Raw genomic sequence first — 22,544 nt, 5'->3', positions numbered from 1 at the left:
ATTCCAGCAGACAGACCGACAGACAAGCTGTGTCGTGTGGAATGTGCGACTTCAAGCACAATGCCCTTAAGACCCACACCTTCGAAATGCAGCACAAACGTGAGCACAAAGGGCTCTGAAAGTAAGTGCCTCAATGCTCATGCATTGCCCGTCATTGTCCTGACTGGCAAAGATAGTATTGCTCACCAGCATCTTGCAAGCCCTGTCGCTAAAAGAAGTCTCAAAGGAGTAGTGGGCCCAACAAGAATAGCAAGTGTAGTGCCATCGTCGATGTCAAAAAGCCGTAAAGCTGCTTCGAAGATGGACCTGACTGCTGCGACTGAGATGTTCAACTCTTTGACTGACTCGGCTGTAGACGTTTCCAACGTAACGGCGCTGCTGGACGGCGCTTCTGAATACGTCAGCTCACTGTCACTTTTGTCTGACGTGTTCTCTCCAGAAAGGGTTGCCAAGGAAAAGGCAGGTGCACGGCACGTCGGTGCAAGCGGGTCTAAAAGTCTGACGAAAGCCCAGCAGCAATTGGGGAGTGCCAGTCGTTCACATCTTGCGAGGGATCGAGGCCAGCATTTAATGAATAATGGTGAGGTTGGATCAAATCCTGACAAGATGGTGGCACCATATGAGGATGTCCGACAAGACCAAGCTGCTGCCGGTCTTTCGTCTTCCAAGAAAAGTTTGCTTGTGACAGCTACGAGCACTGGCATCTCCGAAGTGAACCTCGGGTCAGTGCCCAAGCACCTTGATACTGCTCTCGAGGAAAACACTACGGCGACTTCGACAACAACGGTAGACAGGTGTCCGCAACCAAACGCCACTACCGGTTCACCTGCGACCGGTCTTAATGCTACCTCTGTTCCTGGCACCCAGCGTGACGGTGCAAGCTTGTCGGCATGTCAGCTCAACATTGAACCCGCCCGGAAGAGTGCGACGTTTCTAGTGTCTTCTGCAAACAATGCAAGGCCCAGCGCCACATTTGCTGTCTCATCTCCACCCTGCAGAGTCATTTGCATTGACAATGGCACCACTGTGGATGAAGATAACAGCGATGTACCTCTTGTACCAGAAGATCCTCGTCCCTCGGCAAACCATCGCCTCTTGGTGAAGGAGCCTGCTAGTGATAGTGGATCAATCAGACAACAGTTGCAGAGACCAAAGCGCTACTCTTTCGAAGTCTAGGAAAAAATTGGAATTTACTGAAATCAGGCCACGGCCTCTCCAAAACAGTACGGAAGGCGACTGTGTTGGTCTTGTTGCCGACAGCTGCAGAGAAGACGCTTGCCGAAAAGTGCCAACTGTCTCCGTCTCGAGCAGGCCGCGTCCCGACATGTCCCGCTGTCAGACTCTTCCCGACTGCGCTGGTGCCTCCTGTCATAAGCTGCACGACACATCGTCGGCTCCATTGACTAATGTGCTCCAGCATTCCACCGGAGGCCACTCCAACAACTTAGAGATGCTGATAGACGTCTCGGAACCATCGCTCGTCACAAACAGTCCAACGACCTCCTCTGTGGACAGTTTACATCCCTCCAGGAGCAATGAGGTTGCCGACCAGCCGGTGTGTCGTGCGGAAGTTGGGGAGCACCCCAGTGGAGCGGCGGTGGCTCCAGGTACTGGTGTCTGCATTCCGGCCAACATGTTTTACTCCTCTTCTGCGAAAAAGAGGAGCAAGCCGTTGACACCTTCCTCAAAGTCGTCGGACAAGTGCAAGTCAACGGCAAAGAAAAGGCGTCCGGCACAGGCGGGTGTGAAAGACGGCGGCTCCAAGCGCCACCTCTGCTCTCCCGCATCGACCGGCAAAAAGCGGCAGAGATTGTTACAGGAGGGGCGTAGTGCGGCCAAGTCGGTGCGAAAGGCAGCTGCTGGTGACGCAAGCGCTCGCAAACCAGTGCAGCAAAGAACTGAATCGACAAGTACGGAGATGGACATCTTGCGGTCTGTTTTTTCGCACAGACCAAAGCTACGAAGCCTACCTCCATCTCCCGTGGCCAGCTCAAGTCCTAAAGACAGCCAGAGTCCTCTGGCTCCATTGAAGTGGCCAGAGGGCTTAGCGTTGCCAGAGGACTTAGTGTTGTCGGGCGACTTTTCCCTGGCTACCCTGAGTCCTGTGCAAGCACGACCCTCTCTGAAATCGGACAACGTAAATGGTAATAAAGTTTTCCACATTCATTCACTAGTTCATTTTAAGGACTCCTTTAGCCAATGGCCCAAGTGCGACAAGTTGCTATGAAATCAATGTCATGTTGGTGTACTGGCGCTGATGTTTCGGCAGGAAATTGAGAAAATGGAAATTTCGTCCCTATTCTCTCTTCTAAGTAGGAGTGTGCAAATAGTGAATTTTAGAGCGATAGCTCTACTACTGCAGGTGCACACCCAGAAAACGCCTCGTTCTGTAAATCTGACCTTCAAGCTCAGCCAAGATCAAACTGGGACTTAGCCTGCCACAACCGGCAGCTGCTGCGTACGCTGCGTGGGCAGCCATATCTTGAAAGCGATCTGCGATGTTTAAAAGTGCGCCGAGTGCTGGTAGCTTCTTATGCGCTGTGCTTTCGACGCTTAGTTTGCGTTGAAGGGAGACGTAGCATGAAGGTCAATTTGCTCACTGCTGCTGCCGCGCCGAGCAGCGTCTGTGTGTTGTCTTGTGGTGCAGTTGTAGATGCGGTAGTTGCTGATGGCGCCGACCAGCATCTGTGTCCTTTCCCAAAGCAATCAATACCGTGCTATCGCTTGACAAACTTGGTATAACTGCATTGAAACACGGCAAATTTTTTTTTTTGTCAATTCGAATAGAGTACGAATAGAACATGGATGTCTGACAACTTTTACAATTTTCTATTAAAATGTCTGATCTCTAGTGGTTCTTCGAGATTGTCATAATGATGCCAATAATTTCACTGTTTTTATAGGTGTCCTGCAAGGACAAAACTGGCTTGGAAAATTGCTCGACAACCATATTAGCATTCTGTTGATCAGAATTTTTGGACCCGCTCAGTTATTCAGATTTACTGGCACCAATGCCACTTGTAAAACGGCAGGCAAAATATTTGGCTGCCGTTACCTGAATATTTTATGAATAAATATCTTGAACCTTTGTTTTTCTGTTACTCGGATGATTTTTGCTACAAATGCATAGGTGTGCAAGCTTTGACAAAATCTCTGTAAAGCAGTTGCCAAATTATTTTTTGATCAACAGTGTACATCTTGCGTTCAAAAGTTCAATATTTCTAGCTAAATTTTAGTTTTTTTTTTTTTTGCTTCGATGGTAGTGCTTTTTACATTTAATGTTGGCAGGTTTATGGAATACTTTTTTAATGGTTTTAGAATTAGGAACAGAAAACAATTTTCACATTCTAGTATTAATATTGGCAAGTTTCTGTCATTACATTGCGCATTATGAAGTCTCACTCATTAAAAGCACAAATGTATTTGGAACAAATGTGCAGTTTGTGTGGCTACCTAAAACGTTTTGCATTCATAGTGCACCTCATTAGCCATTGCCATAATTTTATTACATATATATTTTACGCATTTTACAGCAACTGTTTTTAGGCCCTTTTACAGCCACGACACATCTACCTTTCGCAACTCATTGCTCCATTGTCAACTTATTAACACTGGCCTGGCGCTCTTTGGCCATACCTGGCCCTTGCGCCATTGAACACCATACATCATCAGTAAAACTTTTTGCAGTGCGATGATCGTGGTTTACCCTGTCAAGTTTGGCTCCCTGAGTGGCAAAGCCTGCTCCACAACGCAGCTTCTCGCATTTTACACCTGCTATGGCCGTGGGGATGAAATCTATCGTTTCATGTTTTGATTCCATGTTTGACAGAGTTGATTATGAAGTATTCGTATTTACAAATAGTGACTATTCGACTTAAGGGCCGAATGAAATGGGACAATATTCGATTTGCTTTTCTAAAGTTTGAAATATTCACACACTCCCACTTCTGAGGAACCACTTGCTACAAAATTAATAAGAGTTTTGAAATAATTAGTAAAAACTGATTTAGTGTTTCTCTCTAATGTTCCCTAAAGCTCGCTCATCACCAAGTGATCTCGGTGAGCTGAGACTTCATTCACAATAACCTTGCCTTTTTCTTTAGGCACCCCTGCTGAAGAAGCTTTGGCAGCCTCGTCAGCGGAAAAGGATGCGGACTCGTAAGTCCCTATTACATTCTTTTACGGATGTGCGAATAGAAAAAAAAAAGTTGAATATCGGAATTTCTCGCCATTTAATGTTTACCTATTCTGGGCAAGAATATACGGTGCTGCACATGCTTGGGAGTCTCTTAGCATTGTATAGCAAGAATGTAGCGAGCTATCAGTCACTTAGGTACATAGAAATGAATATACAGTATGACCTACCTTTATAGGGAACACCAGATTAGTTATGCCAGCACTGATTACTCTGCATTTCATCTACAGTATAGACCACTTATAACGTAACCGCTTATAGTGCAGGACCGGATATAGTGCAGGTCTTTTCAGACTCCCGTTAATTTTCCCATAGCACTCCATGTATACACGTATCGCTTATAGTGCAGTTGCGGGAAACGAAATACCGGTTACAGTGCGGCTGCCTGGGAGTACGGAAGTCAGCGGAGACGGCTTAACGCTCCCCTCACACGGGCGCCCCAAGGAGTGCTCGAGGAAGGGAGACAAAGTGGAGAAGGGCACGTGGTGCGAACGAACAGCCAGTGAGGCTAAAACCAGAATCTTGAGTGCGAGTCGTGAAATATCATGGCGCGCATAGCGAGCGAGGGCCACGAAACTGCCAATGCCGGCCAACGCTCGCTTCACGATAACGGCAGTAAACGAAACTTAAGGGAGCAGGCGGTGCCGGCACAGCACGGCGAAGGGCGCACGTGGAGACTGTGGAATGTGAGGGAGGAGGGTGGCAGGGAAGCGGATTTCGCCTCGGCAACTCCGCCGCTTCGGTGGCTCCCCTCGCCCTCCCTAGTAGCTCCCTCCCTTTCGAGGGAGCTACTAGGGAGTCACCGTGCGCGCCCGCTGCCATTCAGGCGTCGCCGCTCCAGCCGGCCCGGCGCCAGCTCCCCGAAGTTTCGTTTTCTGCCATTATCGGGAAGCTGGGCATTCGCCGGCGTGGGCAGTTTCGCTGGTCGGCCTGGGACAGCGCCGCTGCTTCCCTCTGCGCCGTAGCCGCAGCGTGCAAGGTCAGCACGTGACTAGAAAGTAGAAGAAGCATAAAGGAGAAAGAAGGGTTCACTGCCATTTTCTACGCGTGGCTACGGTAGCGTGGCTGAGACGTCGGCACGTACACGCATGTTCCGGCGCAACGCAGAATCGGCGACCTTGCCATTTGAGAGAGGGTGAAATTTCCGCCACGTTTTTCTTTCTTTCTTTCTTTCTTTCTTTCTTCTTTTTGTTCGCGCGCGACATTGAGGGGTCTCTCCTAAGCTTTTACTCTATGGCGGTGCCTGAGCAATGCCGGTCGGAGGCGCCGCCGTGTGATTTGGTTCTAATTAACGAGATTCGACTGTAAATTGAATGCAAACGTTCTAGCCGCATTCCTCAACTGTCGCATACGCGTGGAGGCTCGGTGCACATGTTTTGTATATGTGTGGGCCTTGAAAATTGTTGCTTTGGTTATAGTGCGGTACCGCTTATAGTGCGGATATTCGCGACTCCGACGACTTACGTTATAAGCGGTCTACACTTACATTACAGATGTAAACTTCTGTTTCACATTCAATGAGAACTACCTGTACACACACCAAGCCTCAGGTGGCTTAAGGCAAAGCTTGCATTGGTCTGCCTGATCTCATGGGTAATGAAGTTTCTGCAAAATATATGTATACTTTAAATATCCCTATTTCCAGCACTTTGCTCATTTCGACGTAACATAAACATTTCCTTCAGGTATTTTCGTCTTGTCCTCAAAGGGGTAATTACTCTAAAAATATAGGATATGGAAGTCAATTTGCTGCTGGTGGGGGGTCAAACCCACAACCTCTGCATGACCTGTGTAATGTTCTACCAATCCCGCTACAGCAGCAGCTGTCTCTGCTTTAAGTGTTCACTAAAAAATGTTTGCACCCTTTGGTGTGTATCTTGTCCCCAAACAATAATCACCTGGCTTGCCTGCATTTTCTTTACTGAAATATCTGTGCTCCAATTTCCTGTGAAGGCTATGCCACGTTGATAGTAAGCATGTTTGTTCGTAACCTGTATGAAACGAGGGCTATAGGGCTATAGAGGGAGGGAGGGCTTGCAGGGAGGGCTTGCAGGGCTATAGAAAAAAAAGGTGCACAAGATGCAGTAATGACGGTTATTATTTGGGGACAAGATGAGCTCCAATACTCTAAAAACAGTTGCACCCTTTGAGGCGTATTTTTGCCACAGAACAATAATCATCTGACTTGCGTGGCTTTCCTTTCTTTAACGCTGTGCGCCCGGCACTTCTCGGTCACGAACGACAAGAGCGTTATCAGCGTGACACAGCGTTCTCGACAGGAAAGTAGCAAGTGCAGAGTTTTCAAGATAGGAAACGCAAGCAAGACAGATGACAATTATTGTTGTGTGGCAAAAATGCACCCCAAAGGGTGCAACTGTTTTTAGAGTGAAGAGTGCAAACATTTCTTTGAGTAAGCATGTGTCCTAGACCCCGGCCCTGGGAGTGTTAGCCAGTGCCATTCGTAGCTATGGCAGTGCAATTGGAACATCCTTAAACTGGAAGCGTCGCATAGTATGTGAACTTGGGAGCAGGCAGCTGGCTGATAAAATCTAATCGGTTACATCAGGCTGGATGAGTTCAGCCTTGCTATGCAATGAGCAAAGAGAATTGAGGGATACCGAGGGGCTCTTTGTTTTTCTGATATGGTAGCAATTGTGTGAAGCCAACAGAAGCACAATAGTTTCTTCTGCTTCTTTACGTTGTGATGTCATTGTGCCATTATATCTGCTTTGCAAAGTCGGTGACTTAAGGCTGTCAAAGGTACTCCATTTTTCGCATATATTTATATTGACTTTTGGCATTGCAGGGACAGTTCACTCTTCGAAATCCCGGATCCACAGCTTGACCTCACAGCCAACGTCGACATCCTCGGAATTATCGACCGCCTCGACGACACAAACGTCAAGGAGTCCCTGTACTGGAGTTTTCACGAGATTCCCGCATACTCTCTGTGAGTAGACTTGAATTTCGGCAATTATTCCGCGAGGATTTGTTTTAGGGGGGAAAACAAAGTCCACTGAGAGTACTTCAATTTGAATTCAATGTAGTTTCTTGAACTATTTCCTGTCTCACCAGCTTACGCATCAGTAGTGCAACTAGATTGTTGCACAATCTAAGCAGCAGTGTGGAATTCTTGCAGGAATACTGAAGACAGTATTGTCATCTTTTTTAGGATGTTCTGTATGGTAGGTCTGTTCTATTAGTGAACTAGTTCAGGCATTTCACCAGTTGTTTCAGCGGTGCATATCTACCATCCTTTGTATGGAGCTGTTTGTTCTGAAGAGTGGAGGTAAAGTTCAGGCCCAGTTCTTGAACTTTCTGCACCTGTTGGTGCCGATGTCGTATGGCGACAAAGCGGTGGACAGTTTATGCAGTGCCATGTCAGCAGACGATGCTCCAGGATAAATGACCGTGCTGCTGAATGAAACGCTGTATAACTGCGCCATTCATTGGCAGCAACAATGTCCATGTCCACAAGAGAAGCCAGTATTCGTACTTGGCCCTCGAATGTGTCTCTAGACAGGCAGAAAAGGCACTTCAATTTGAATTCAATGTAGTTTTTTGAACTATTTCCTGTCTCACCAGCTTACGCATCAGTAGTGCAACTAGATTGTTGCACTGCTCATTTTCGTTGTCCGAGTGCTGTTGAAGAGCCACTGTCCATTTTTCTTGCGGCGTGGTTGCTGCAAACCTGATAAAAATGAGCATTCGTAACAGAATTGCCACACACTCTGGACAATGCCAGAAACAAAAGGCGCAAGATGTGGACGCAGAAGTAGAAGGCAACTTGTTTCATTAAAGGTTCCTTTCACAATTTTCCAGTGCTAAAGATACTTATCACTTCAGCTTGATGAGAATGTGCAACACCGAATTAACAACCCTGGCAACATCATCCTCATCGTCACTTGAGTCGACGTCCACAACACTTTTCGATCTATTTTCACTTGGAGTTTGTCTGCACATTGCTGCACATTGTCGGTAATGTTCCCTTGTAATGAAGGCAGCGCAGCAGATGCTTGGTATACGAGCAGTACATTAGCTAGCCAAGTTAAGTCCTGCTCCGCACAGCATGCAATTTCATGTGGAGTGTTCCGAGTGCTACCATCATGACACTTCGTACAACAAGCTTGTGACTATACAACACTACCGGCACAGAGCGGACACTTGGTGCGCGTGTGTTGTAATTTGGTCTTGGCTCTCTCATGATTGTTATATGTTAACAGGTAACGTTGTGTTGACAACGCTGGAAATGGTGGAACAACTGAGAAGACTACTAGCTTTTTGGTGGCCCGCCATACCGCAGGCCACCATGCTGAATACCTTGCACGCTAGTTTATTCCCTGTTAGTTACAACTTGCGCAAACTCCACAGTTGCAAGACAAGAGTGCAGAATTCGGCTTGAACCGCAAAGTGATGCGCTCGGAGGAAAAGGTGCGAGTTCACAAGGTAAATAATGGTGTACATAATGCCTGAAAGGGTTAAAAGGCACAAATTTGGTATACGTTGCCTCAAATTGCTATTTGTTGCACCAAGGCGGAGAGGAATTTGTTGCCAAGTACAGTTCCCCACCGTTGCACAATTGCGATCCCGCATGCTCTAACTACACACGCATGAGCATTTGCCGCTGAAACCTCGCCGACCATTGTTCCTTTTGCTGCTCTTTTTCCCATCAACCCTTGCATCCACTTTACATCCCCATGTCTAGCGTGCCCTCACAACATGAATTTAATGTTTCTCATGGTTTTGCAAAAGTTCTACTCGCAAAGTAGTGCTTTAGAACAGTGTGCAGCACATCAATTTTGTTAGAATGAATGCAGTAGTTGTCAAGCAAAAGGATTTCTTCGTTACCATGTATTTAAATAGCAGTTCCCAAGCTAAAGCTTCATCTTAAAGCATTACCAAAGCTGTTTCATTATTCTGCCAAACTTGAGTGTTGTGGTAGTCAGTTCGAGGTTCTGTTGTCTGTCTGTGTCCATTCTGTTCTCCTCTTCTAGTGCGTTGGGAAAAACACTCGTTATTCTCAAGTCGAAACCTTTCTCGTTGCTACTGTTTACTTGCATTTGCTGCTGTTTGTGTAAATTCTGCCTTCCTTCCTTTCTTACTTTCTTTCTTCCCTTTTTTTTGTAATGGTTGTCTCAAATTGTCTCCTGTCCTCTTCACCACTCAATGTTTGGAGTCCACATGCGCTAAATCTGTAGTTGTACTTGTTCGTCACTACATGCTGTTTCTTTCGGCAGGAAAGAGTGGCAGCTGCACGTTTGGCATCTGGAAGCAGACAGAGCAGTCTTCACTTACATCAAAGGGAGTCTCACGCTGGTGATGAAACTCGGTGACTATGTCAAGCTACCCGACACCGAGGACAAGCTGGCGCTAGCCCGAGCAGCATGTAGCGGAGAGGTTCGCCGGCGTGTCAAGCGTATTACGAGTCTGCATTATAAAGTCGCATGTAGTAAGTTGGATCCTGACATCCTGTTGTCTGAAACCTTGTCATCCTGTTGAGCATCTTGTGTATCGACACCAGTGACATTGAACTTAGGAGAGATACAAGCTTCAGTGATATGCTGGAGATGCTAGCCTGGCTGAGTTGAACGTGTGTGACATGCATGCATGCCCGTCTGTAGAGAACATGGGTGACATGGATACTCCGTTCTTGACCCTATTCATCCGAGAAATATCTATAAAGTGGTGTTTTCTGCGTGCATGTTTTTCCAGACCTTTTCCTAATCTCATGGAGTCTGAAAAATTGGACATTCACTGTATAAAGTTTGAAATGAAGCATGACCAACAAATGGGTATTCCACCATAACAGAACTGAAATGAAACAGACATTGTCTTGGATCTTGTAATTTATTATCACTTGGAAGGTGCGAAGGCATTACACAAGGCGGGCAATACAAACGTGTACTGGTGGTTGCGTACAAAATAACCACAAAAAAAGAAATATTGCTGATTTTGTACGACTTGAAACAATCAAAAATTACACAAAGAAGCAACTACTAGGTGGAAGGGTTGACAAGGGTAGACTATTCCGAGTGATTTATGATGGGCTCTTGAACGATGTACACTGGAACAGAAAGTTATTGAAAGTGATTTGTTAGGTATTCACGAAATTTTTTGCGGTCAGTACAGGTAACGAAGCGGTCAGGGAGCGCATTCCAATAAATGATTGCATCAGGAAAAAAGGAAGTGGTCATGGCACATAAGCGGCCGGGTAAACGTGCTAGGCAGAGCTGTGACTTATGCGAAAGGAAGTTTGCAATGGTGGTTTAAGAAGGTGGTGCCTTGAGCGTGGATTGTAAAAGAAGTGCAGCAAACGGACCTAATATGATGCGGCATGACTTCAGTGTTGGCAGACGTATTGTTTGCTTCAAGGAAGTGACACTAGTGTACCGTGAATATTGTGAAGTGATGAAGCGGGTGGCTCATCACTTCACACTCTTCAAACAAAGCATTAGTTTGCTCGCTGCTCAAGATATCTATTCTAGTGGCAGATAACACTCGGCAAGAGCAGTTTGAAACGGCCCATTCTAGATATGCCTGCATGTTTTGGTCAGCAGCTTGCCTAGCCCGTAGCCATTGTGCTGATTGCCTGCAACATGCCAATCTTGTGGTTGCATATTAACAACTGTGAGGTGCATGTGTAATTGAGCATTTCATGTACAGTTAGCAAGCCGCCGATGGGCTGTGAAAGACGAATGGAAATATTTTCATGCTCCTTCAAAACATCATGCTTGCATTTCTTTCCCACAGACACGATCACAATTTTTCTGTCTGTCAGTATTGACTTGTACATTTATGATGAACATAGGAAGTAATGAAAAATTTTCTTTTAGGACATGACATTGTCAGTCCAATACAGCAAACCTTGCTACTATCAGCCAGAATTAAACGAATCTTAAAAATGACTGATGGTGGTGGGCCAATGTTCTGGATCAATCACTTCTGGGGATACTATTGCTTTCAACAATGCTCTTTGGCTAAGCCAGTTGGCAACATGCCCATCGCGCTAGTGACTCTTCGTGTGCTATACGACATTAAACAAAAGTGAAAGCATTCCTAAAAGGGATTGACTGAGAATGCAGCCCCTGCTTTGTGTACAGGCAGCCTTATGTTTTGCTCATCCCCCAACATGTTGGAAATGACATGTTGATTGATTTGCGGCCCTCTTTGAAGGCCTACCTCGACTCTTATGGCTAATGAAAATTATTTCTTATAAAATTTTGTACTTCTCTTTCAGGGCCAAAAGCTCAGTTCAACAAGTATATGTTGAATCACCGCCTTCAAGAAATGCACAAGACAGATGAGCTACTGAAGAAGTACCCCACCACAGACTGCTTGGGAAAGGTTGGTAGTTCTTGTGAACTTCCGGCACAGTTGGTTTTCTGTTCTTCCTGAACATTATTTTTCCCTGTCCGTGCTTTATAAAGTCCCTTATCGCATTCTTTCGAGTGCGCTTTGCATCGAGTGCATTCTTTCGTTGAAGAACCTGGTAAGCAGAGTGCACTCGAAGTGTTCATTGTAATTGGGCGTTTTTGAAAATGTTAAATGTATCTGAATGCAGTTTCGATGGGCAGGGACGAAAATTTGTAAATGCCGTGAAATGTGGTTGTTATAGCCGATAGATCGTTATATCTGGCATCGTTATAAGTAGGTTCAGCTGTGCTGATGCCAGAGTTCTGCAGTAATTCTTGTAAGAAAGCTTTGTGGCAACCTGTCATGTTTTCATTTGAACACTCTGCTTGCTGGTCCATTTTCGCAGCTTCTGGGAGATGTGGGAAGCTTCTTCGCACGCTACTGGCCTCTCACACGGGACATCTACATCATTGCCAAGTACCACCACCATGCCTTCGAGTACCCCATGTGAGTAGTTTCTACGGCTCTGCTGTTGATGAAGCTGCGGTTTGGTTGTCGTTTGCACATTCTGTTCAGTGTTCTGCGACACTTACAAGCAAAGTGTCGCAGGAATAATTGGATGAAATAGTAAGATTTTTTTTTTCTTCCCATAGCTGAGGTGATGAATTCAGCCTGATAATATTAGATGCGTGTTTACCTTGGGTTCCGACCTTAAGTGTATTGAGCCATGCCTTTACTGCTTCAACTTGCTGCTTTCATCGTGTTACATCGGGGTTTGACTACCAGTTATGAGCAAGTCGCTAGACGTGTCTGCAAGCTGTTCCGCACCACACTGGAAAGACGTACCCATCACGTCCATCAGAAAAAAATCAAGCTTGCCAAACAATGGTCTTTTTTTTAATAGCCTCCCTATTTGAAACTCTTCACAGTCGGTGCCGAACGCCGTCGACCTGTGTGGCAGTAGTGATGACCATGCGAAGCGGTTCCGATCGTGACGTGATGTGACGTGACATCACGCAGATTGGCCTTAACAAGCTAACCCACAGAAACGACCTGCCATCAAGATGGAAAAACCCTCCTTTCCCTGGAGGAAACTGGAAAGCAAAACTTTCTAAGCAATAGAAGATTGCCATTAAGCACAGTATGGCCCAATATTAAACTGAAAACCTCATTGATATTTAGGACATCTTCGCTGTTTATTCAACTTCAGAGGGGAAAAAAAAGCACTTAATTCTATTTCACTGAAATTCCATTGCTAAAAGAACATTTTCCAGACCTTCATATACGAACTGAGTTATCAGTGCTGGCACACTAATTTGGTGTTCCCTTTAGTAATAGTGGAATATGCTATTAGGTATTCGCACGCCCCTGATATACTGAAGCACTAAGTACATATAAAAGTTGATAGGATATCGCGCACAGTACAACTGTCACCGTGATGCGAAACACCGGACGAGGGCATTGTGCTCTGTTGTCCTTGTCTGTTTTATCCCATCGGGGTTATTATCGTTGCTCAGTTGTACTTAGTGCATTACAAGATGAACAGACGCCAACTAACCCAATTTCTCGCTATACTCAATGCTTTATTTCACCGAGTACTCTGCTGCTCATAATGAAACCAAGCGTGAAACTCTGGCTTCCAAAAGCATGGGTGCCGCTGCAACCGTGTTGGAGCTCTATGTGCTCGCTGCTCGTAGAGCTAACGGCATAACCTACATGCTTGTTGCGCGACACTCATGGGCTGGATGCAGGCAGCGCTTAGTGGCACAGCAGCGCCACCTGGCAGCAAGCTTTCTGTCTACATAACTTGGTTCCACTTACTTGCATGCAAGTCTTCAGTGGCTCACTTGTAGTTGATGCTGTTCTTGATGTATGCCTGCTAAGAGTTTGCATAGATCTGCTAATTTCCTACTCGCCTCCTTTTTTTTTTTTTACTGCAGACTGTCGGTACAGATTATTGCCTCTCGCCGCCTAATCTGGTTCCACCTTGACCTCCCGATCGACATAGATGCGTACCCGAATGCTGTGATCATGCCATCAATGCGTCCATACTCGGACGAGTATGACGTAATTACGTAAGTGTTGAGCTTTTCTTAACCCTTTCCTGGTCCATACTTTATAACCGAATCGAACAATTTCTTTGAAACTGAATAATTAGTCAAGCAAGACTGAAAAAAAAGTTTGACTGGATTTTTGGCAACGTATAGAAGGCTTTTCCCGCACTTTGCCAACAACTCGGGTTGTTGGAGACAGCATGTGGTGTATTGCGATTTTTAATTCACAACTGTAACTGTGTTGAGTATGGCCACATATGATTAGGCCATTTTGAAGCAACCTTCACGCACCAACTATTTTTGCATAATATAAATGCTCTGCAGTTATTGGGTGACATACTACCACGTCATGGGAGGATGAAATGTGGCATGACATTTAGGTCCAGGGTTACTCACTTTGTGTGCAGTTATCATAACTCCTTTTTTTTTTTTTAACAATATAAGACAATGTTCACAGCAAAAATGGCAGCCTTAAAAAAAGTTGCTGCAGGGATTAAGTGTGTTTGGGTTAATTATGATAAAGGCTGTAGTGTACACTGTTTTGAGATGTGCCACTAATTTGCAGGTAAGAATTTTCTAAAAGCTCGAGTCAAGACCAACTATTCCACATAATCTCCATACTATTACATTTTTCTGCCTTGGAAACTCTACGTTCGTAGAACTTTTCTTTTTGAACTTGCGAAATTGTAAATTTGGTGTTTAATTTTCTTCGTGAATTATGGACGCATTTTATAACAAATCAAGGCACAATTCTCATCTAAGGCTTCAAACAATCTGTTGCATTTTTAAGGGGAAGTTAAATTATACTAATTTCATTCAAATTGTCATAGCAGTTTCCCAAAAGGAGGGCTTTTGCATCTCTTCCGTGTCTTTCTATTAACACTAATTTACATAAACTGTTCTATTGCGTTCAGTCTAGCCTAATTATAATGAAGTTGCATGTGACGCGAACATACATTCGTTATATCCAATATTTGTTTACATGCTGATATTGCCAAGAAATATTTTAGATTTACTTTGTTATATCAGACAGGCTTGAACAGTGGACTCCCTATGAATGCGTCAAACTTGCACAACTTAATTCCAAGATGCTCAACACTCCATTGCAAGAAAACAAGGTCGTAGGGTGATGCTTTGTGCATTTTCAGTCATAATTGCAGAGTACTCGTATAGTATACATGGTGTTTCAGCGAACACTTTCAAAAATAGTTAAAGGTTGCCTGTGGCAGATAGCACAATTCTAGTTCATGGAGCTGGTCTACTCGAAGAGGTGGACATAACTTGCACAAAAAATTGAAATGCTTAATTGACTAACAAAAAATCACTCATTAAGTTTTGACTAATTACCTTATTGCAATTTACAAATTCTAGCTGTGGAGTTCCCAGGCAGATCCACTTGGAACGAATTCTCAGGATGACACCAGTTTCAAGATATTAATTGCCGAACTTTGCCGTGAAATGCATTGGCATTCCAGTTACTTTCTTAACACCAGCCCATGAACTAGGATTGTGCTTTCTGCAACAGGCAACCTTAAAACATTTTTGACAGTGTTCGCTGAAACACCCATTGTGCGTGTGTTGTGCCTTCAGGAATGTACAGTTTCTGCATCAAAATTGGACTGCACACTTGAAACACATGTGCAGTTAAATTACTGGCTGCATGCATTTTGTACGGATGCTGAAACGCGGCATGTCAAACGTTCCATCAAACATGGTGGTGTTACCTTCAACAAAGTGGTTGTTTGTAGTAATGGGCATAGCACATTGAGTATGCAGGGAGTTCGATTCACCCGAAGCATGTCTGCTACTCTTTCGTGGCCACCACTCGACAGAACTGGCAAAAACGAGTCTGTCCGCAAATGTGGACAGCATATCTATTTGCTATATCGAAGCTGGACTGTGTCTAGCTCATTGCTTCAGCTTGCACTGTTTGGAACTTCCGCAAATCTGCAGGACGGAGAAGCTACGGCGGATCACCGCACGCGTCAACCCTGGTCCCAAATACCTGGTTCGACTGGTCGACGAGATTGAGGACTTCTTGGGGAAATGATTGTCAGAAGTTGTCAACCAGACTTGCAAACTGGTTCGGATTTCCTAAATGAAGTGTCTTGATGGCTGTGTCCTTCAGCTGTGTCTTACAAAACTGGCAGGTAGCAGAGGCTTATAGCTCCGTGAATTTTCGCATGCTATTTATTATTTGCCGCAACTGTGTATAATTTGAAGTCCTGTGTAGTTGCTTCCTTTTTTCTTTCTTGTACAGTACGAGTGTTTTATTGTAAAGTTTTAATCTTCCCGTGTGAAATTTGAATTGACCATGGGTGCACATTTTCAATAGTGCACAACACGTGTATTTTATATTTGTGCTTTGTTTTTTAAATGAATCGTGCATTTTTACCTGGACTACGATGCAATTAACACCAGTCTGATGTATTATGCAACAGAACCTGCACATTCGCGACTGGTTATTACACGACTGGCCAGCTACTCAACACAATCTGGTCACCATCGCAACCAATGCCATATGTTTCAGGAACAGCTGTCTTCAGTTGTTAAATACAGAAAATGGCAATTGCTTGGTGAAATTGACACCTGTGGCTATGACAATTTTGAAGATCGCCAATAGGCCCTTCATTATCATTCACTATCATTATCACTTCTGTGCCGTGTGACAGCTTCATATGTAAATATACATCATCTTTAAATGTTTATTGGGAAGTGCACTATGCAGGCTTCTGCCATTGTATTAGCTATTCTGAAGATAAGTCGCCAAGAACACTACCCCTGGTTAATTTTTGTATGACTCTGGCTGTTTACTACATTCATACTTTTTAATCATCATACACGGGAACTATTTGCATGAGTTTTAATCGACAAAGTGCTTCTTGTGTACTGCGATGTAGTCTGCATCATTAAGAGCTGTACAGTATTCAATAAAGTTATATTCTTGTACATAGCATACTATTTAGTAATGTTCCTTCTCGATTTTTGTTGATGCATTTGTGTATAGTACTTAAAATGTAGAAGTTCCTTCTAAAATTCTAGGGTGAAATTTTCTTGCAAATAGCATGGTACTTCATTACTTATGACGGTAGCAATGACAAAGGATATTGTTATATGGGTTTACACACAGGCATAGATATTTCTGCATACTTGATCAGCTGTGGACATGCAAGAACCATTTATACTTAACGGATGCAATCATTCATGGGAAGGGATGCAACTGGCTGACTTCATTGCCAGTTTCGATTTGCTTTTCTTTAACGTGTCATGTACTGTTTTATCTACGTAAGAACAGGCTTTGTGCCTGCTTTTCGCATTCTTGCAAGAGTTTTACATGACGGTCCGGGACGGTGTGTTGTCACTGTGCCACGATACACTCAGCCTGTTAATTACCGTTCTAAGCAAGGGTTAATACAGGTGCAGTTAGGATACAAGTTCCGCAAGATATTCAAGGTTTATTGGTTTCCGTGGAGCACAAAAAAAAAGATTTCTCCATCAGAGAAAAGATAACTTAATGTGCATGAAATATTCGGAAAAAAAATTGATGGCGCTGTTTATTCTAGCCACGGAGGTAAATACCATGCTATCGTAGAAAATTCATTACGATATCTTGCACGTTTGACATGTCAAATTTAATAAGCAGCTAGGTAAGGTAAGATGCATCGGGAAATCTGTGCAGGAAAACAGACAGGAAAGGAATGCAACTAAATGGTTGCAATGTTGAAACTTCGGGTACTTTGCTGTCTTGTCATTTGCCTTTGCCGAGGCTGCAGTTACTTAAACTGCTACGTACGCGTGATTTTTGTATGCTACTCGACAATTAAGAAAATTGCGACTACCCCAAAAGGTTATTTCGTCTCGTGGAGATTGAACACTTCGTTGGCAATTCGCAAAGGTGTGTAATTTATAACATATGAAGCAAACGTGGAAGTGCACTTCATTTGAGAGAAGCAGCACACTTGCGTGCTTCCCGCTTTGCACTATCTCCGTGATCGGCCCACATTTTTGTGTGAGCACACGGACATGAAAAATTCTGACCAACTAAAGGCCAACAGCTTCGCTGTAAAAAAAGAAAGAGAACTAGAAAAAAATCGCACGGGATGCTGAAGGCTGGTGAACCCCACGTTGTTCAGTGCGAAGAGCGTAATGCGGGGCAAATAGAAAGTGCAAATTTCTTTGGCCTCCAGTACCCCTGCGATTTGTTTGCTCGTTTTTCTTTGAACAGCGAAGCTGTTCTAGCTAACTGTAAAAACTGTCGCCTGCCGCAAAAATATGACTTCACTGCGTTGCCCAGCAACCACCTCGCCTCCTCTCCGTGCCTTGACATGGGACATTAAGGAGAGCATGCGCGCGGTACTCGCAATGCTTGGGAGAGGGAAAGAGAAAATGAGAGCAAGATAGAGAGAGAAAGAAATTGTAGCAGCACCAATGAGGCAACGTGCGGAGCTGCTGCCGACGCCGCCCGCGTTTCCCCGTGTCCCCGTGTCCTGCGTTCGCGCTGGGGAAACGCGGGTGGCGTCAGCAGCAGCTCGGCAGGTTTCGACCAGCAAGTTTCCCCGGCAAGTGTGGAGGCACAGCTTGGCTGCGACGTCACCGGGGAGATAAAGCTCGGAGCCGCCGCGATGGCGGCACAACTTTCGTTGACTCTGTGGCGAGTACATGTAGCCTTGACATGGGACGACCAAAGAAGATCCGGACTCCCGAAGAAGAAGCCGCTCATCTTGAAGCACGCCGCACGACCAAGCGAGAATCTGCGTGTCGTCGGCAAGCCGATTCGGAATACCGTGCCTAGCAGCGCTTAGCATTTCCTAGCAAAACTTAGCCAAGCCTAGTAAAACCTGGAAGAAGCTAGGTCGATCACCGGCTCCGCTGTTTATTCCAGTCTTGCACCACTTGTGCAAGCTGCCCACTTTTTTTTTCTTCTTGGGATTGATTACGTAGAGCCAGTTCTTAAATTCTGCTATTCCAATGTGCCAGAAATGTTTCAGCATAAAAGCTAATAAAATTAACCTTATTAGATGATTCATTTATTGACGAGTGTTTCTCTTAGTCGCCACCTATCGAAGCACCGGAGACGACTGTGGGGCTAGCCGGAATCAGGGAAACTGGCACGGCCTGCTTTTCTTTCATTAGGACGGTCATGCAAACAAAAATCAGACTGTCGGTTTGTGTACAGCACCAATGAAAGAGTAGAGGCGGTGGTGAGCACAGTGCGCTGGAATGCCCTGTACAGCTGCCCCGCAAAGTTGGTGCCTGGTCCACATGGCCATTCCCCGACGCTTGGTGCTCGGCCACTGTACGGACACGTGTCGCGCATTCCGATAGTCTTCAGTAACGCCAACGCATTACTGATGCATAATTCCATTGATCACACTTTGTTCTTTTTTAATTTGGTGCAGTTGAAATGGAGTCTGGGGTATGTGTAGCAGTGGGGTGGGGCAACCAGCCAAGAGGGGCAGGGGGCCTACATGATCATTAGCCCAGGGACCCCACTTTTCTTAATCCGGCCTTGTTGGAGTCCCAACGTCTTGAAGCTGCATGGAGGGCTATGAAACATGCCATTGTGGAGGATAAATTTTGACTATCTAGGTTTGTTGAACGCGCACGCAAAGTATGTGCATTTATATATAGTATGTGCATTTGCATTCCGCCCCAATCAAAATGTAGCCCAGCCACAGCTACGAGTCAAACCGACAACATTAAAACATTGATGTGGTTGAATGGAATGTCTGAAAACATTAAACCATGTAAGTGATTCAAACCAACCGGGTCACAAGGCTATTTTAATGTAGAGGTTCCTTCCTCTCTATTCTGTGCCACTCTTATCATCCACTCTTCACAGTCGGCTGATCCTGTTAACCTGCTCTGACCACTGACAAAGCGCCACGAGGAATGGCATTGGAATAGACTTGTTACATTATCTCGGCCCAAGTCTTGGCGCACCACACAAGCCTAGTGCGCCTCGATGTCCTCCTCACCCGCCGCTCCGTACAGGGTGGGGGCATTCTTTGACGGGGCTCTCATCGCCACAACCGGTTTTCGTAGCGCTGTCCGCCATTGCCATGCCCAGCTCCCGGGTCATGACGTGCTGGCAGTTGGCAGGAATTTGCTGCATGTGTCAGTTAATGAGCGTGTTGTCGCGCAAAATACCCGGCTGCTGTGTGCCACTGTGTTCAAATCACTCCAGGCATGGTTGGCGATTGTTCCATTTTCAGAGACCCAAAAAGAATTGTATTGGTTGCAAGGATAAAGCATGACAAATGGCCAGCGTACGAAAACCTCGTCCATATGCAGTGCGAGTATTGCGGCATTCCCTGCGAATATTTTTTTCCGTAGTAGTTTTCTACTATGCGGGAGCAGTGGTTGCAACAAATTTTCCCTTATGCTTCACAATGCGGAGAATGTTTTCTGAGGGCAAACAGTGCGGTAAGAAGTAATTTACCACAACCGCAGCAATTTGGGGGGCCTGTTGGTATACCATGGTGAAAGATTTTTATCAGTTATGCAAATTAGCAGCCGAGAGTTACCGCCATATTCAGAAATGCAACTTAGCTTGAAACCCATGCTTGACTTGATTTAAACGACACCTGGCATGAAAATGCTCTGGAAGCTCATTGCGTTTCTTCGGCAGGGTTCACAATAGGCGTCATTAAAATCAAGTCAAGCATGGACTTGAAGCGAAGTTGCATTTCTGAATACGGAGGTAAAAAGCATTAAGAAATTCCATCTCGACCGCCTCTTTCAAGTTTTAGTAAGCTCTGTGCTTGTATGTATCGCTGAGAGTTTTAGAAATGTGTTTGTAACCCTAATACATATATACTCTGCGTACGCATACTTTCATGTGGAAAGCTACGCACGCCGCTTCTTTTCGTATGTTACGCATCTTTAGCTCGCGCAGACTCTGTTCTGCGCGCGCTCTTTCTAAAACTCCATTGGTGTTGCGTGCATTTCTTCGTGGTTGTTTTTCGGCTTTTCGATGCTACAACGAATCAAATTGAATAGTTTTATTTCATTCTTCTAGACGTTGCCCAACCAAGAAAAGAATGTGCATTAAACCTTGTGAACTACAACATATTGCAACATAATTTAAGTCATTAAAAAGTTTTCATGGCAGCACCGATTGCTAGCTCTCCTTAAAATTTTATGCCACAGTGGCTGTAATAGGGTATACTGTGTTCAAATAAGGATGGGCAACCGCAATAACAATTTACCGTATAAAAAAATTACTTTTTACCTGTGCGCAGTGACCACTTGACCTTTTTTTTCTGATTCTCGCCCATGCAAAGAACTCCGATACACGAACTTGTTCGTCTGTTAATTTTTTGTTTTTACTTCCGTTCTACTTATGAAGTTAAGCCGCAAAGTAATATTGCCATTTGCTTTGTTTAAATTAATTGCAAGTTCATTTTCCTAGTTTATGCTCTCTGGTCCGAGGAGCTCTGCCAAAGACGTGCGACAAGTGACAGTACATAATAAAAACATGTACTTAGATCAAAACTTTGCCACAATAATCACTTATTCATTCGTCATTGATTGACTGGTTCTCTTACTAACAGTGTATTCTGAAGGAATTTCGTTATTACTGCTGCATGATGATTTGTTTCCAAGCAACGGAGCTTCGCCGCACAAATCTGCCTGAAGAACAGCAATTCGACATTCAATCGTCCACTGCTCTATACGAATGCTTGAGTAAATGTGATATTTCCCACCTATAGAACAAAACAGCGGGTGTCATGCAACCTAATTCCCGTTTGACAGTAGGCAAACTATCACGCCAACAAGCGGTCGTAACGCATTTCAAAATGCATTTCAGATTACAGCATTGCATGGCAGCGTGAGGCGGCTTATTGAATAGTGCTGTTAGACTGTAAACCACCAGAAATATTACCTGTTTAACTATCGGCACACATTAATGCCTTTCCACAGTATTTTTGTCCACATGAAGCCCCCGTACTCTCTACAAACTTCTCGGAGTGGGCATAGGAATGGCGGATGCCGTAGCAGACGACACGGTTGTCTCCACCCTGTACGGAGCGGCAGGCAACGAGGACGTCGAGATACCCTACATAAGCCAGCTTCTATGCGCCCTCTAGTGAAAGCAGGGTGAGGCATGTGAGTACTGCGTTTTGTATGTGTCAAATGTAAGTGATGCAAGCAACATTGATTCATAGTTGCTTCACAGTTGCTTCACATCAGTTACTTCACAGCCTTGCTGTGTGTGACCTCTTTCCTGCCACGATCATAAGCAGAAAGGGACCTTAGGCAAGATCCGTCGCGTGCACCGGCACACCACAGTTTATGCGAGAATATGGACCTCCGATATATTGCGTGCGCACTCCACACTTTTGGTGACCAAGCGACACGTTGGCTTGGTCACTGCAAAATTTAATTGTGCTCTAAATGTTTCAACAGGTGCATTGAATTGGAATGACCTTTCTTGCAAAATTACAGAGGAGTAAGTGCAATGCTTGTTCCTTCAAATATTGCAATTTTTAACAATTTTCATAAAGATATTTGTGGAAGCGCTCATTTGGCACTTTTTACCGTGCCAGCTCATCTGCGGTAGCGGATGTGCAAAACTTATGGATGTGCCTAACTTGTCAACAGGAGACAAAGGGTGTAAAAGGTCGGAAGATGTTATTTTCCCACCTTTTCTATTATACTGCTTCAGGAGCTTAAAGACTGCACATCCGACAGGCAACATTGTTATTTGACAGACTGTTTATGCAATTTTGCGGACAGATACAGTTTCATCACTGAACGCTTCTTTTTCAACAGACAACAAGCGAAGCAACAATAAAGCTCTTATCATACAGCGTGCAATTATGGATGTCGCTTGTGTTGAGGCATGACTCGCTGACTATGCATCGGTAACCTCGCCGTAGAAAATCATTCTTGGTGTCACTACCAAAGCTTTTTCTTTCTATTTTTCTTCAGAGGGT

General features: G+C 44.8%; 1 protein-coding gene across 1 annotated transcript; it reads left to right on the top strand.

Annotated features, from left to right (window-relative positions):
- Window positions 1-1,176: 1,176 nt before the first annotated feature.
- LOC119464175 (uncharacterized) lies at window positions 1,177-16,553 on the top strand. The gene is made up of 8 exons (XM_037725032.2): window positions 1,177-2,144; window positions 4,104-4,158; window positions 7,002-7,145; window positions 9,433-9,644; window positions 11,433-11,539; window positions 11,955-12,055; window positions 13,489-13,623; window positions 15,556-16,553. The coding sequence occupies exons 1-8, from the start codon at window positions 1,325-1,327 to the stop codon at window positions 15,650-15,652; spliced, it is 1,671 nt and encodes a 556-aa protein (XP_037580960.2). The 5' UTR covers window positions 1,177-1,324; the 3' UTR covers window positions 15,653-16,553.
- Window positions 16,554-22,544: the final 5,991 nt, after the last annotated feature.

This window comes from Dermacentor silvarum, chromosome 9 (genome assembly GCF_013339745.2).
Source record: "Dermacentor silvarum isolate Dsil-2018 chromosome 9, BIME_Dsil_1.4, whole genome shotgun sequence".
Lineage (NCBI taxonomy): Eukaryota > Metazoa > Arthropoda > Arachnida > Ixodida > Ixodidae > Dermacentor > Dermacentor silvarum.
Note: the sequence above shows the minus strand (reverse complement) of the source record. Positions and strands in the feature narration are given on the sequence as shown.

What these genes read in the sequence shown, in the direction of transcription:
- LOC119464175 (XM_037725032.2), top strand. Translation starts at nt 1,325, where the DNA reads ATGTCCCGCTGTCAGACTCTTCCCGACTGCGCTGGTGCCTCCTGTCAT. An exon ending in GCGGAAAAGGATGCGGACTC is followed by an intron (nt 4,159 to 7,001) that starts GTAAGTCCCTAT and finishes TTGGCATTGCAG; the next exon opens with GGACAGTTCACTCTTCGAAA. An exon ending in CCACAGACTGCTTGGGAAAG is followed by an intron (nt 11,540 to 11,954) that starts GTTGGTAGTTCT and finishes CCATTTTCGCAG; the next exon opens with CTTCTGGGAGATGTGGGAAG.